At 44.1% G+C, this 15,062-nt stretch overlaps 1 protein-coding gene across 1 annotated transcript in view; it reads left to right on the top strand.

Moving 5' to 3' along the window:
• The window catches only part of macf1a (microtubule actin crosslinking factor 1a), a 235,581-nt gene that overhangs the window by 173,782 nt on the left and 46,737 nt on the right, over positions 1-15,062 (top strand). The window contains 2 exon segments of the mRNA XM_025902114.1: positions 1,141-1,458; positions 1,561-1,743. Coding sequence (XP_025757899.1) covers positions 1,141-1,458; positions 1,561-1,743 — 501 coding nt within the window.

Here is a 15,062-nt window from a genome sequence, read left to right as displayed (position 1 = left end):
TACCTGTACGTGGCCTGTAATTGTCTAAAATATACTTGACGCACATATTAAAGTGCCAAATCTGCCACCCGGGAACATGCTTTGGTAAAACAGCAGGATGTGACAAAGGGGCAGTGATGAAAGGAGCCATAAAAGTTGATGAAACCCAACCAGCAATTTTTGCAATCTATGTTTAACCACCGGACGAACGATTTATTCCAAGGGTCATTGTGTGAGAGGGTGTCTGATCTAGTGAGTGTGTCAGTGAACTGAGGGAGAGCAGAACAGCTATAGCTGTCAGAGGAGTTTGGCTGTTAATGTTATAGTAGTGATGCTGTGTATGGTCGGTGTGGACATTCAGCACTTTGTCACAGTTTGAAATGTAAACCAGAGCGTTCAGAATTCAGCGCCCATAGCGTTGCATCTTATTTCTGCAATCCAGCTTCCATATATTCCATTTAAGGTCACAACTACCACACGACTCTCACTGTATACAGTATCGAAGCCATCAGGCTGGGATCCTCTAAGATGTTTTATTTACCTTTTTTTTAAGCTATCGATCTGATGACATTGCTGCCGAGGAAACAGTTCTGCGGTGCTTTGGGCAATGATGGAGATAAATAATGCTTCTACTGTCGCTTCCTTGCACCTACACAGACGAAATCTATTTATGCTCGCTGCTGTGTTGCATCATTTTCTGGTTTGGTTACATGTTGTTCTCTAGCTTTGAGCTGTTGCTTTGGACAGAAAATATTACCACACAGGCTCCTCTCTGTCTGATTAATTTGTGGTTTGAACAAGCAGTCTTCTGTTCTAAGCTGATATCATTATTGGGTCTCTATTCTTATTAAATTTCTGGTTCTTGTTGGTTGCTTTTGTTGCTTTTTTAAAAAAAGAAAATATTTCCCAAAAAGTAGTCACTGCACTGAAAAACAAAAAAGTCGTCTTACTCTTTCTGCCCTTTCATTTTTGATGTTTTCTGGTTTGTCGCTTCAGAGAAAAGAGATTTTATGTCAGTAAAACAGTGTGTGGGGAGATGGTCTTTCAACTTTAAGGCAGATGCTGCTGTATTTTTAAATCTCTTAAATGTGTGTTGTTAAATTCATGCATTTTAAGGTAAAGTACAATTGTAGTTAAATACTTGTTATCCTCCTCCATCAGATCGAGCAGTGCTGTTCCTCCCTGGAGTCACGGCTGCAGGGCGTCGGCGAGGTCCAGGCTCACGTGCGGGACGTCTTCTCACGTCTCGCCGACCTTGATGATGAACTGGACTCCTTCAGTCCCGTTGGACGCGACGCAGACTCCTTGGCCTCTCAGGCCGACGCCCTGAAGGGCTTCCTCTCCCGTCTGGCCAACCTCAGGACTGAGCTGGAGGGCCACGCGTCAGAGTGTACCACCATGCTGCGGCGCGAAGGCTCCTCTCCCGACCTCCTCGCACTCAGGAGGGAGACGGAGGCTTTGAGCCGCCAGGCCGGCAAGGTGAGTGAAGAGGAAGCTGATGCGATGGAGCTTATCCTGACTCGGTGGTGGCTTTGTTAAATGTTAGTAACAAGTCCTTGATTTGTGTTTTCTGCTCTCTAGCTGAGTGAACGCGGCCAGGCCAGGTTGGACCAAATCGAGGATGCTGCGGACCGTGTTCGTGATTTCTACAGGCTGGTGGCTGAGCTGCAAGGCCTGCTGGGAAGAGCAGAAGAGAATCTGAATGCACAGGGCCTGGTTGGCACAGAGGTGGAGATGATTAAGCAGCAGCTGCAGGAGTTCAAGGTAGGACTCACTGGTTATTACGTGTGCAGTCTGTGCTCTGTGTCTGTGAAAGCAGCGAGTTTGCAGCCCCTGAATTTGTTGTCACTGAATGTTTTGAGGTTTTTCAACAAGGAATCAGATTTGCAGTAGTTTGTACCAAATCTCCTTTTTTCCTTATTGCATTCAGCTTGATTGTGTGATTTCCATGGTTCGTTGTTATGACTACAGTATATGTATGATTATGAGAAGACAAGAGTTTATCATCGGCTCAGGCGGGTATTGTGTCTGCTCGTGGACGACATGCAAGAATCTAAAATAGCTCCGGGTGAACGGGTTGTTTGTGTGTGTTTCTCCCTTCTCATGATTCCATTGAAATTAATTTGCACAGATACACAGCGACTCTTCAGCGTAACATGAGCTTTGATTTAGAGCTGTGTGTGTGTGAGTGAGTTATGAATAGTGACATTCGATATGTGTCTCTGAGGGGGTCTGTATCTGTGCTCTTCCTCTTGCTCATCTCTCTAGACACCATGAGGCACATGGATGGGGGTGAATGAGTGTGTGTGTGTATGGGGGACTCCTGTTGTGCATCAGGACTCGGACACGGCGATTAGCTGAGTCACATGTCTCTTTGAAACGCCTGACACGCTGCTGAATCACGCAGCTCCTATTCTTTTAAGGATAGTTGTGGTTCTGTCAACATTTCCAGCCAATACGTGAACGCACTCTCCCTCTCTCAAATACACACTTATGACACCCCTCCCTCCACGTGATGTTCAAGCCCCGCCCAGCTAGCGTTTTGACCTCGTTAGCCTTGTCACTGCGGTGATGGAAAATGATCTAAATTTGATGCCGAGGCAAAACGAGTCTATTTTTTCCTTTTCTTGTGGTTGAGACGAGCTCGGGTACTGTAAACACAAGGAATGGCCGTACTGTCCGTGTTTGTGCTGCTCCTTTTACCTCAAGGATTTGAGGCGTTTGAGGACACATTTCCCAGCGTGAGTCTTCGGTGGTAGTCTGGGCTTTACATAAACTTTCTAAACCATATAAATACAGCTTGCACTACACAGAGAGTGCGGTTTTAAGTTTATAACATACAACATTAGATACTGAGAGACTGCTAGCCACCACAGAACCACCCAGCTTCAGACTTCAATCAAACCAAGATTTGATCAAATATTTCAAATCCTGTGTTGCAAATTTACAGTTTACTGGTTTAACAATTACTAAGAGGCTGGAGCTGAAAGATTAGAAAAGAAAAATAAATCAAATGACACATTTGCTGAGTAGAAATTAATCTGCCTGTAAAATTACTGGAAGGAGTCCTGAAGACGTGACCTGTGTAAGAAGTTTATTTTGTCCTGTTAACAGCCCAAAACCCAAAGTTTCTTTATTTACAACGACACAAACACAGCACATTCTTTTCAAGTTGCTTCACAACTTCAATCGACAGCCGACTTATTGTGGCAGAAGACTGAACTGAAGGAAAATAAATACTGGAGTAAGAAATGTGATAATTCTGAGCCAGTGGATCCAAATTTAGGATCTGACTGTTTACACGCTGAATGTTTACAGTGAGGTATTAACCTAAATAATGAAATCCTTAATACTGTATGTACTGTAATACTGTAAGTTGTCACTAAAACATAACTGTTTACAGCTCGTTCTGCATGTAAAGAAAAAAATCCCGCTGGGAGAAACTCCTGGCACCTCCAGTGTTCGGTTCACAGGCCTAGGCTAGTCTTTCAGTCTGACTTCTCTCGTTAACGAGTACATTTTCTTGACATGATGTAATATCCTGTCCACTTTAGACAACTATGTGAGAGCTCAGGAGTAGTATGCAACGAGTCCCACGCGCAGTCAGTGCATTTTCTGCCATCTGCGGCTTGCGGCGCTCCAGGAAGGTCCTGCTTTTTCAGGATGATCGATGACTCGCGTAATACGAGCGCTAATCACTTTTTTGCACACGACAAATTTAGTCTGAGTCGTCCTCGTCCCCTTGAGAGCGATCATCTCCGCTGTTGTCGAGATGCGTGGGTGGATCAAAGAAGAGTTTTTACTCATTTCATGTGACTCTTTGTTCCTGTTTCTCTTCATCCTCACTTCGGCTTTTTAAACCTCTGCGCCTTTCTTGTTTTCTTCCATCCTAATTTGATTATTCGGATATATTGAAACATCTTAATTTCCGGTGCACCTCCTTCTTGGCCTACTAACCTTTCTTTGTGTGCGTTTCTGGGTTTTTCTCTCTTCTTCCCCCTCACCGGGCTCTTAATGAGAGCGAGCCGAGGGAATGTGTAGCGGAGAACAAACAAATAGAGGAGATAAAGAGCTGCTGAAAGAAGAAGGGAAGGATGAGAGGAGAGATCCAGATAAATAGGCTACACTTGAAAAACGGAGCCACATCAAAGAGTCTGAAGCTCCGTTAAATATTTTGCACTTGAATTAATCATGTTAGCGAGCAGATCTGCAGGTGTACTAATGCGCCATATGACTGGGAGTAATTAGGTCAAAGCAATATTTCAGTGTTTACAAGGTTTAAAGAGGAGACTGATATTATTTTTTATCAAATAAAACATGCTTTATGTTAATAATAAGCAGCTTTTCCAGCATATTTCATTTTGATGCAGAAAAGAAATCGCTTAATAAAATTTTAGCCCTTAAATGAGTTTACACAAGCACGCATCATACGCATGGTGACAAGAAAAAATGTTTTTTAATTAAATACAGTGAAAGTATTATCTAATGTTCAATTTATTTGTGGATTACGCTCTTTTTATGCTATTTTTCCCTGTTTAGTAAATCTGGCCCTCGGTATCTTCCTTATAATGTCTATACACATTTCATTGTTCTCAGATGATGAAGCAAAGCTGCAGCATCGGTCAAACTCAATCTGGGATCAAATAAAGAAACATACATACAGCTACATAACTTGACACAAGACAATAAAATGCCCATACCGCCTTAAAAAGCCACACTCATGGCTGTAGGCCTGATAAATGGTCTACTCTATTTGCTACAGTGTGAAATTGCAGCATTTCAGCTGTTAAGTGAAACAAAAGCAGTCAAATATAAGTGAAATATCCCATCGTGTGTCTGTATATGTTATTTAAGAGGTAAATAGTTTATGTTGTGTTATTTTTCAGTGATGAAGACCTTTCCTCTATTAAAGCTGTGAACTGTGAGCCGAGGTGCAGACAGACTGCAAAAATATCACGGGCAGAATGTATAATAGCTACTGTCTGCAGGGTATGTAGAGCATGGAGAAATGGTCTGTCACTCTATCTGGGGGCAGGGGGGGTATTTATAGGAGGGCACCGAAGAGAGGATAGCAGGGGGGATATTGTGAAGAATCGAGAAAAAGACAGAAACTATCAGTCAAACGGGGAAAGAAAGCAGAGCGGGATCAGCGGGCCGGATTACAGATACACAGGGAAAGATGAGGAATAATGTGATAGACGGTTTACGTTGCTCTGGTCTTCTGTCTGACCCCGTTTTGACTTTTTTCATTTTTTTTCTTGGTAGCTGAAGTATTTATTGTCCGGTGTCCTCTAATAGTCTTGAGATGAGAAAATGTCTTTCGTCCACTGTCGTGAACCAACCCTCCTGGTTTTGTTGTTTTTCCCCTCCACCTCTCTCTCTGTTTCACTCTCTCTGTAACCGATCCAGCCCGGCTCATTTCAAACCTAAACATGTCTGTCTGGCTCTAAAACAGACCGGGCCACCCCTCTCCCCTCTCTTCATCCCCCTTCCCCTCCCCCAACAGACCCCTTTTCCAATCCAGAGAGATGATGTCATGCCAATGCTTAAAAAGACCAGTGGGCTCAAGATGAGGTGTGTGTGTGTGTGTGTGTGTGTGTGTGTGTGGGTATGGGTGGAGGCTAGCCAGGGGATGATGGGGTCATGGGAGTGGGTGGTGATGTTGTCAGATTATTGTTTAAAGTTCCCAACAGTGATCTCACAGAGACTTACTGAGTCAATGAGGGTGCGAGAGAGCAGTCTCCTTCTGCTCTTTGTCTCTTTATTAGCATTCCTGTTACACTGCGATTTATTCAAGACACTCCGAGCCTCGGAAACATCATTTTGTTCTTAGATAAACATCTCAAAGTTTGGCTGTGAGAAACTGAAAGTGAGCAGATGTCACTGACTGAAAAATGTGATGTTTAGTGTAAAAGTTTTTTGGCAGGGGTTGAAAATCCAAGAAACCGCCACCTCGATGTCACCCACGGGTTTACGAAGCCTCATTTTGAATCTTGATTTTAGAATTGTGACCTTCACTATGTTGTTATATCAGACCAAGAAGTGCTAATGTGTGAGCTAGGTCATCAAGCTCCATCACTAGACTGTATGGGCACATCACACATACACACATACCTGTTAATTAAGTAACATCTAAATAAAATACTAGTATTTAACTATAACCAGGGCACAAACTTCTTGAACAGACTGTTCAGTTCATTAAAACCATAAATTGGGCTGAGAGGTCGAGTTTAGTAACTGAGTTAACAGAGAAAGCAGACACGCCCCTAATGAGGATGTCTTAATAATAATTAGGGCAGGTGAGTGTTAAGAAATCCCATGCAGAGTTGTCATGATGGAAAAAAGTAGCTTTAAAGACCAAATCTTTTTTTATATATGAGACTTGCTGAAAGCTGTGCATTTTAATATGAGTCGGCCTCAAGTGGCCACTAGAAGAACTGCAGCTTTAATACTTTGTTTTGCTAATTTTCAGCCCAAAAGCTTGTGTATATCTCTTAAATCAAGAAGCCAGTAGCAGCTTTGTTCGGGTAAGCAGTGCTAAAAACCATTTTTACTGTCTCAGTATTCTTAAAATAGCTAATCAGAACGAGACATTAGTTTTCTCATGAAACACATTATTGGACTTTGACCTGATTATCGTGCCAGATGAAAAAAGGGAGGCTAACAAAAGTTAATGCAGTTCATTTATCAGTGGGTGCATAAATGTTTGCCCTTTGTCCAAGTCTATTCAAAGGGTTCCAGTAAATCATAAAACGTTGCAGTCTGGTCTATGTGTTCATTCTCAGACCCTTGTTGCATTGGCACTGATTTAATAATATGCCTTTAAGAGAACATGCACGATGTAATGAGCCGGCAGTGCTGCTGGCTGCCTGGCTTTCTGTTTCCCAGCAAGAGTTTTGCCATTTATCATGTACATGTTTATACTTGGCCATCCTGTCTTCACATATGCGCTACCGTGGAATCTGTGTTTGTATTTAGGGTTGCTCTGTGGCCTGATGAGAGGTGTGTGTGCACTGCGCATCAGAGGATGCTTCTAATTCCAGTCTTTTTCGGGTTGCAACCGGAATCTCAGCTGTCTGCTCACCCCACCCTCACACACAAGTACGCACACACGCACATCAGGGTGTGGCTTCAACATCTCTCTGCATGCCCCGGCTCCCCTCGTCCCTAAGCAGCTGACATAGTCTCTGGGTGGGATGAGAAGGCGCGCACATATATTCACACTGGTGATTTAGCAGAGGGGCGTTAGGAGGCTCTAAACCCATAGCTGCAGATGGACATTCCTGGGAAGGGCTGGTTAGTCTGGGTGACATCGGCACAGCAGGCATCTGTGTCTCCTTGTGTGCACACGTTTTTGTGAAAATCCCAGTTCTAAATCATGCCTGCGCACCTCCTCTGTCTTCACCCCTTCCATATCCTCCTCCCTCACACCTTTTTCCTCCTCTCCGCTGTGTCAGCCTCCTTCGTCTCTCCTCTCCACCTAGCCATGCGCTAGTTTTCAGTCCTCCAAGAATCTGCAAGCCTGTGACTCACCGTCCTTCCCCGCACCGACTGTGTCAGCAGCTATTTAATGATGGGTGTAGAAGTCAAGCCAAACTGGGCCAGTAGCTCACTGGTCGTCATTTGGCCCATGCTGTGAAGCTGGAACATGGCCTATTTTCACCTATAAGGTTGTTTGCGCATTTAGTCCTTTATCCTTCGGTAAGCAGCAGTAAGATGGATGCAGATATTGAGCCTTTCAGTGCCCCAAATGCCGTGCTGTTTTCCAGTTAGTCATACATTCCAAGATAAAACTTCATGGGAAGATTTTTTTGACTTTCACATATTTATGATTGTGTAATTTCTTTGTAATTTAACCAGCTAACCATGACTCTTGAGAGAAAAGCAAACTTCTTTTGCACTACAAGAACAGTGGTAACATTACTAATACACTGACAAATACACAGAGTCAGCGTACAAATATAAAGGTGTAATATAAAAACTTATTATTAATGTTAAAGCTAAAAAAACCTGAGGCATCAAAACAAGTCCTGATCAAAAGCAGGAGCAGTGAAGTCACCTTCAGTGGATTCAGTGAAAACCGTTTAGGTGATTAATTGCACTTAATCTGACAAATAGAAAACATATGATACTAATAGAGTGAATCCAGCCGATGCTCCCAACTTTATATTTTTGAAGCTCTTGAAGTCTAATGGAACTGAAAGTTTGTGTGCTGTCAGAAGAGTTCAGTGTGTCAGAACCCAGTAACCCTCCCATGACTCCCCGCCTAATCCAAGTCATACATCATCTGGACGGCAACTCTGTTTACTGGCTCTCTGAATTTTCCTGGACTACTTTCTGTCTCTCTGATCTCTTTCTGTCTGCATATTCATGTCTAATGCGAGTGTGTGAGTCTGTGTGTAAGATAGAGACAGATTCAGTGTGTGTCTGAGGTCATGACTCTTATTTTTTTTTCTGCTGCATTTTCTTTTTGTCCCTCTAAGAGGCCGGTTGGATCAAAGTAATATGATTTACCCGAGTCGTTCGGCTGAACCTTTCTATAACACACACACATTTACACAGATCTTTCACTTCAGTATACATCTGCGAATGACTGAGAAAGTGAGCGACTGTTTTGTCTTGAGCCTGTATGATCAAAATATGTCTGGGATGGTGTGAGTTAACGCATATATCCGTGTGTGTCTTGGCCTCCCTCCTCTCAGGTCCTATATTGTTTCAGCTGTTGTGAATTAGAAAGGCATGCCACGGCTCAGCCCGGTTTTCTCACTCTCGCCTTTTTCCTCGCTCTTTCTCTCAGTTCAGAGAAATTCGACTGAATACTGACATAAATATTTTCACAAAACTTGTCCAACAGGACCCGATAAGATGGAACTCGATATCATTCTCTCTCCAAATACTGAGCATAATAAAATAAACATAATAAAGCTGAATAATGCTGTAGGTCAAGCCAAGATGGACTTCCTTGACACTTGAAAATGTTTAGAAAAGAATTAGTGTAACATTTATTCTTATGACCTCTGCATCAAATATCGAGGCATTAAAGCTAACAGTGTAATATAATATTTGCTCAACTTTATAGACACGTTTCAGACCAACGTATACAGCCTTTCAAACAACTTGTCTTTTTTTTTTTTCAAAAAAGGTCTTGCTCATATCAGCAAACCATTTTCTTCATGGGTTACAGCAGCAATGCCAAAAATAAAAGAAACAAACTGTCGTTTTGAGTCAGATTGTGAGATTTGATGTGAAACACAGCAGATCTGTGCAGCTTTTACCCAGAAGTTGGTGCCATGCTGGTTTCCTAGACAAAAAGCTTTCATTTTTGTGTTATCACAGTAAATAAGATCTGTGTGTGGCGTGGAAAAAGTTATTGGTGCTTGCCGGCTTTTTCCAGCAACGTGATCTTTACAAACTGATGCAGCTTTGATGATTTTTGAAGTGGAGCAAAAGCAAAACGCACAAACTCTATGGTCTCATTTAGCGACTGGTACAACAAAGACATTCTCAGGGACACAGAAAAGCTTCTAAATTCACAAGTTATGCATTTGCTTTCTTTGTTACATTTCACTGTTTTATGCTGTAGAATAAAAGCTGTATCATTTCTGAACCTTGCGTTAACTGTACCGTATTTTCAGACTATAAGGCGCACTTAAAATCCTTTAATTTTCTCAAAAATCAACAGTGCTCCTTATAATCCAATGCACCTTATGTATGTATTCTGGTTCTGCTTACTGACCTCAAACCGATTTTATGTGCTACACGATGCTCAAAAATCTGTCAAAAAATGTTTTAGCACGACTTTGCTAAGCTATGAAGCCGCACCGCTTGATGGATTGTCGGAGCATTACGGCTACTGTAGTCAGGAGCCTCGCGGAGTAATCTGGGTCCAAAACTCCGTCCGCGTCAGGTCCCAAATGAACACTGTGTAAATTCTTTCATCTTTAATAAAACGATCAGCGTTGCTGCTTTACCAGGTGTAACAACTAAGTTTAACATCCAGGCATCCATGAAAACAGAATTTAATACATTTAACGGAGTTAGAAGTTAGCAGGAAGTTAGCTCGCTAGCTTCCACATAAACATGATATGTAATGCTGGTTGTTTACCTTTTGCTTATTGCAACTGTCATCCGCCTTATGATGGCATATAATAAACAATAAATAAATGCCGTGGCTGAGAGCAAACACACTGAATGAGAGACTTTTGGGGCTGAAGTGTGCAGGGTGGTGTAAGATCCCAGTGTGAGTCAGGTGTGTGAACGTGGATGTGTGGGAGGAGGAAGAGGCTCAAACAAAAACAGCAGAGGAGGCATGGCAGAAAGAAAAGGGGGATGACCTCTGGATTTGACCCCTCGGCAGGCTGCCTCACAGGTGCTGGGGGGGGGTGAGAGAGAGAAACATGAGGTCACACAAAACCGAGGATCTGCCTATTTTTACACACTAAAACTGATCAAATGGTGTAATCCACCTCAGAGAGCTGACCTCCAAAGTGTTTATAATGTGGAAAGTCCTTCCTGCATTAATCGCACATGGACGTTAAACTCCATCTGTAGCATAGACTGCTGGCTGCCAGCTGAATGAAAACACACTGCAGGGTTTGGCTGGGGGAGAGTGTGAAGTTCTTGTTTTCCTAAAAGAATGTGTTTGTGTTTATGCGCGTGTGCGTGTGCGTGTGTGTGTGTGTGTGTGTGTGTGTGCGTGCACATGCAGGCTAATTTACCGTTAAATTGAAATGCACACAAGCAGCTGCCTACCTGCAACACACACAAAGCAAATCAGCCCCGAAAATCTGCAAAGTTTCAAACTACCATTATGACCATCATTGGTGTGTTTATGTGATTGGCAGCTGCGTTTATTGAAGTTGTTGAGCGCGATGGTGGATGTGCGTGCCTGTTTTTACTCAGAGGTGTGCGTGGTGTCTTTGTATGTGGGTCCGGGTCCTCTTTGTGTCTCTCTCTCTCTCTCTCTCTGACTGAGGAAGCTTGAGAACAATAAATGCTTTCACATGCACACAGGCAGGTGAAACGCTCTGCTAGTTAATATAAAACTACCCCTGAGAGTTGGAAAAAGGGAGGGTGATGGAGATGGCATTAACTTTTTTTTCCTGCTACCAGGTTACTACAGAGGGGGAGGGAGATTGAAAAGCAAGATGTTGACGAGGAAAATGACATTAAATGGCAGCGGTTTGAAGAGACGGATTATAGATTTACTTTGGCTCGTGAAGGAGGAGAGGGAGGGAAAAAAAAAGTATATTTTCCTGTCGACAGGTGTTCCCCCAAGAGCAAATAAACGACCCAGAAAAGTCAATAATACATACTTTATGCCCTCCACCTGTGTTTGTGTTAATGTCACTTAGCCACACTAAGTGGTTTCAAGCCTCTAGGTGCAGACAAAGGCAGTGTGAGCCTTTCACTCGAAAAGCAGGCCATTTAGTGCACACTGCACCTCGGTAAAGTTTGCACCACAGGATCGGCCCTGGGGAAAATTAAAGCCCTAATCCTTACGCTCTTCTACTCCTCTGCGCCTCTAAACAGCCTCGCTTCTGCTCGTCCCATCAACTGTGTGACTGTTAAACTAGCTGAGACTACTGAGGAATGAGTGGAAATCATAGTAAAGCAGGGGAGCGCAAGTGGATCTGCAGAGGACTTGACTAATCAAATTTGATCTTTAACCAATCCAGGGGGGCACGGGTGGAGGCACAGACAATGCGGCCTGTCAGTATTCAATGAGGTAAAGAGGGGGTAGGGTTAATTTAAATGAATAAATTAAACTAGCCTAATCTACTTATCAGCCCCTCATCGTCCTTTTTGGCTCCTCCGCTCTTCATTTTTTGTTTTTATTTTTCCCCTCAGTGCCTGTCCTTCCTCCTCTCCTGGTAGCTGGCCCACATCTGCGAATGCTTGGCTTTAAACCTTGTTGTGGTCTGTGTAGAGGGGATTGTCAGTTAGCCGTGGGTCACGCGAGATTTTGCGAGCTCTGCATGCATGCGCGCGCGTGTGGGTGTGTGTAGCGAACTCGGTGACAAACCCCTTTTGTTTCTATAAAGACGTTTGCCTTGGACGCGGCAATGACAGCTGCAGGGCAACTGACAGAGAGGGGGTGGGTATTTGGAGGGAGGGCAGTTAAAAAGAAAGAGTGGAGTATTTAGCATATTTGACATGCAAGCCACGGGTTGATCTGTGCAACAGTTGAGAATGAGGGAGCTGTGAGGCGTTGCAAGCCAGTGGAGTAAGCTAGAGAGAAAGAAAAGTAGGCTTCCCTCGATTCAGATCAGCTGCCAGGCTGCTTTAAACAAACAGTTGTGCTGAAAAAGGAGGACGAGAACCACCACAACTGGCACTGAGCAGCCTGTAACTTTGGATGAGGAGAAGAAAAACAAAGTGGCTTAAAGTTCTCTGCCTCTGGCCTGGGGCTGCATGTTGCCATGTTAGCTGGTATCCCCCTTCTGACTGAGTGGGTGGCTGCTCGGTGGTTTAGTGCTGCATCCCGAAGAAGCAGACAGCAGCCCCCTCCTCCTCCTCCTCCTCCTCCTCCTCTCCTGTTTTTTTTGTGCACGGCCCCTTTTCCTCTTGGCCCCTTGGTGTCTCCCTCTGAGACACACACACACACACACACACACACACACACACACACACACACACACACTCCTCTGCCGTGTTGGGTTTCAGTGAAGGCGCAGACGGGGAATGCACAAGTGGAGCCTGTGAATATCACAGACTTTTGTGTGTCTGTGTCTTCTCCATATTTATTTTTTACATGAGCAGCTCTTTTCTCTCCTTTTTTCTTGCTACCATCACTTGGACTGGACACCAAGAGAACTTGTGACTCAACTGAAACCTGGGAAAACTCTTTGACAACAGGGGCAGTAATGGAGTGAATAAAAACAGGCTGGACTTCCTTGTCTGCCTTCAGCCTGGACTATTGCTTTGGGGGAAAAGAGAGCGACGGCTCATTGCTGATAAGCCTCATTCTCTGCCGTCGGCTAACAGTCCCACCCCCTCCTCTCCCTACCTCCATTCCTCCCTCCTCTCTTTCTTTTTCTTTGACTCTGTATCATTTCCCTCTGTGCGGACAGTGTTTTTGTGCTCCATAGAGGAGGGAGGCGGTTTACCCTTCGGAGAATTAAGAGTGGATTACAAAGCTGTGATGAATGCAGCCGTGAATGTAGCCTGCTCACATCGCTAGCTCCTTTCTCTCTCTTTTTTTTTTTCTTTCTCTCCCACAGTACCAAATCTGGCTACAGTGGCAGCCAGGCAGTGTTATTGAGATACTGTATTATAGTGACTGCGTGATGCAAACTCTCAGCTGGGTTATAATATAGTTTGTTTGCTTTTTATTCTTCCTTTTTTCCCCCTTTATTTATTTTAAAACAGTTTTAATAGCATCCCTGTATCTAATCAGCTAATTTTATTTGGTAATGTGCAAAATCCTCTTCTGCACAGCCCTCTCTGGCTCCACGCTCCCTCTTAGCACCCTGCCTCCTTTTCTCTTGCTACTTAACTCCCTAACGCCTCTCTCTCTCTTTCTCTTACTCTCTCTATCTGCCTCTGTCGCATGTGTGGTTTTTTTCTTTGAGGGAGAGGAAACCAGTATGATTGGAGCACTTCCTGTGTTTTAAAACCAGTGCAGGAAACAGAACAAACGGAGCTGAATTCAAACACAAACAGCGAGAGTAGAGAGAGAGAGAGAGAGAGAGAGAGAGAGAGAGAGAGGGTGAGGTGAGGCGGGGGAGCAGCAAGAGAGCGAGAGTGAGAGGAAAAGAGGGAGATTTTTTTAGCAGCTGCAAACCATTTCAGCTGTGTAGTGGCCTGAGAACAGAGGCTGCGAGAGAAAGGAAGGGGAGAGGAAAGCTTGTGGAGCCCACACGTTTCAAAGACAGAGAGGAGGAACTGCGTGGCACTTTGTTTCATTCTCACCACCGAGTCGAGACAGGAGAAAGAAGGCTGCGGAGAGAGAGCGAAAGGGAAGGGAGCGTATCCTGGGATTGTCTGCTGGTAGAGAGGGGGAAGACCCTGCCTGCAAAGCAGAGCTCGGACTGGAGCTGGGAGGGCTGTCTGGGACTTTGCCCTCTGGATACAGTCCCACGACTCACTGCTCTGCCTTTCTCGCCTGCCTTCCTGCTTGCCTGGCTGGTCCAGGATCCAACCCCCAGCCCCCCTCCTTTCTCCTCTCTACCCCCAGATGCCCTCTTTCACTCCCGCCTCACCCCTCCAGGAGCATGCCTGCTTTCGATCCACTGTACCAGCTCTCCCCTGGAGCTGCAGATGATCCGAGGATGAGAGAGAAAGACAGCAGGATAAAAGAAAGGAGTTGAAGCATGGATGAGGATTTCTCCTGATTTCTCTTTGTTCGGGATACATTTTCATTAAATACGGGATAGTTGTATGGATTACAGAGTGGATTTTCTTTCACTATAGACTGAATGACTGATAATCATACTGATGAGACATTTTGGAAAAAAATTCAGGGTTTTTCCTGCAGGCATAAACACTGACTCTTTGTGATGAAAGCGGAGGACAGAAAAAGACTGCCTGAACAGTGACTGGACCACAAAGTGGCATTGACTTGGTAAAGGAATTTCTATTTTCATGCATTTTTTTCTGCATCATTTTTTTGCCTTAAAAATCCTTTAAAAGATACAAACTTTTTCTCTTCTTTACTGGATTTTATCTGTATTTTCCCTGCAAGAAATATTTTTGAAAATAAGAAGATAATAGTGAAACGTATCCTTGGAGTTAGTACTTTGCTGTTCCTTGCACCCCACGCAGCCTTTCTTTTATATAACTGAGAGTGGGTTTTCTCACCTTAAAAGGAGACTTTTACACTTCCATGCCTGCCTCTCAGAGGCTGCTGAAGTTGTCCAAGCTCTCAGCCTTTTCCTGTTGTGCCACAGCAAAAAGAGGAGGCCAGAAAGGAAGGAAGGAGGCTAGGAGCTTGCAGGGGAGTCGAACCGGAGTCGAGGAATGAGTTGTTGTGCCTACACTTGAATATGAAGGAGAGGGGATTGCTTTGCCTTTCAGACAGCAAAACAAAGGGATGTTATCTGCATGGTGCTTGCCTCACCTTGGACTACTCAGAGGGGGAA

The sequence above is a fragment of the Oreochromis niloticus genome, linkage group LG22 (genome assembly GCF_001858045.2).
Source record: "Oreochromis niloticus isolate F11D_XX linkage group LG22, O_niloticus_UMD_NMBU, whole genome shotgun sequence".
Classification (NCBI taxonomy): domain Eukaryota; kingdom Metazoa; phylum Chordata; class Actinopteri; order Cichliformes; family Cichlidae; genus Oreochromis; species Oreochromis niloticus.
The sequence above is the reverse complement of the archived record's forward strand: the minus strand, read 5'-3'. Positions and strand labels throughout refer to the sequence as shown.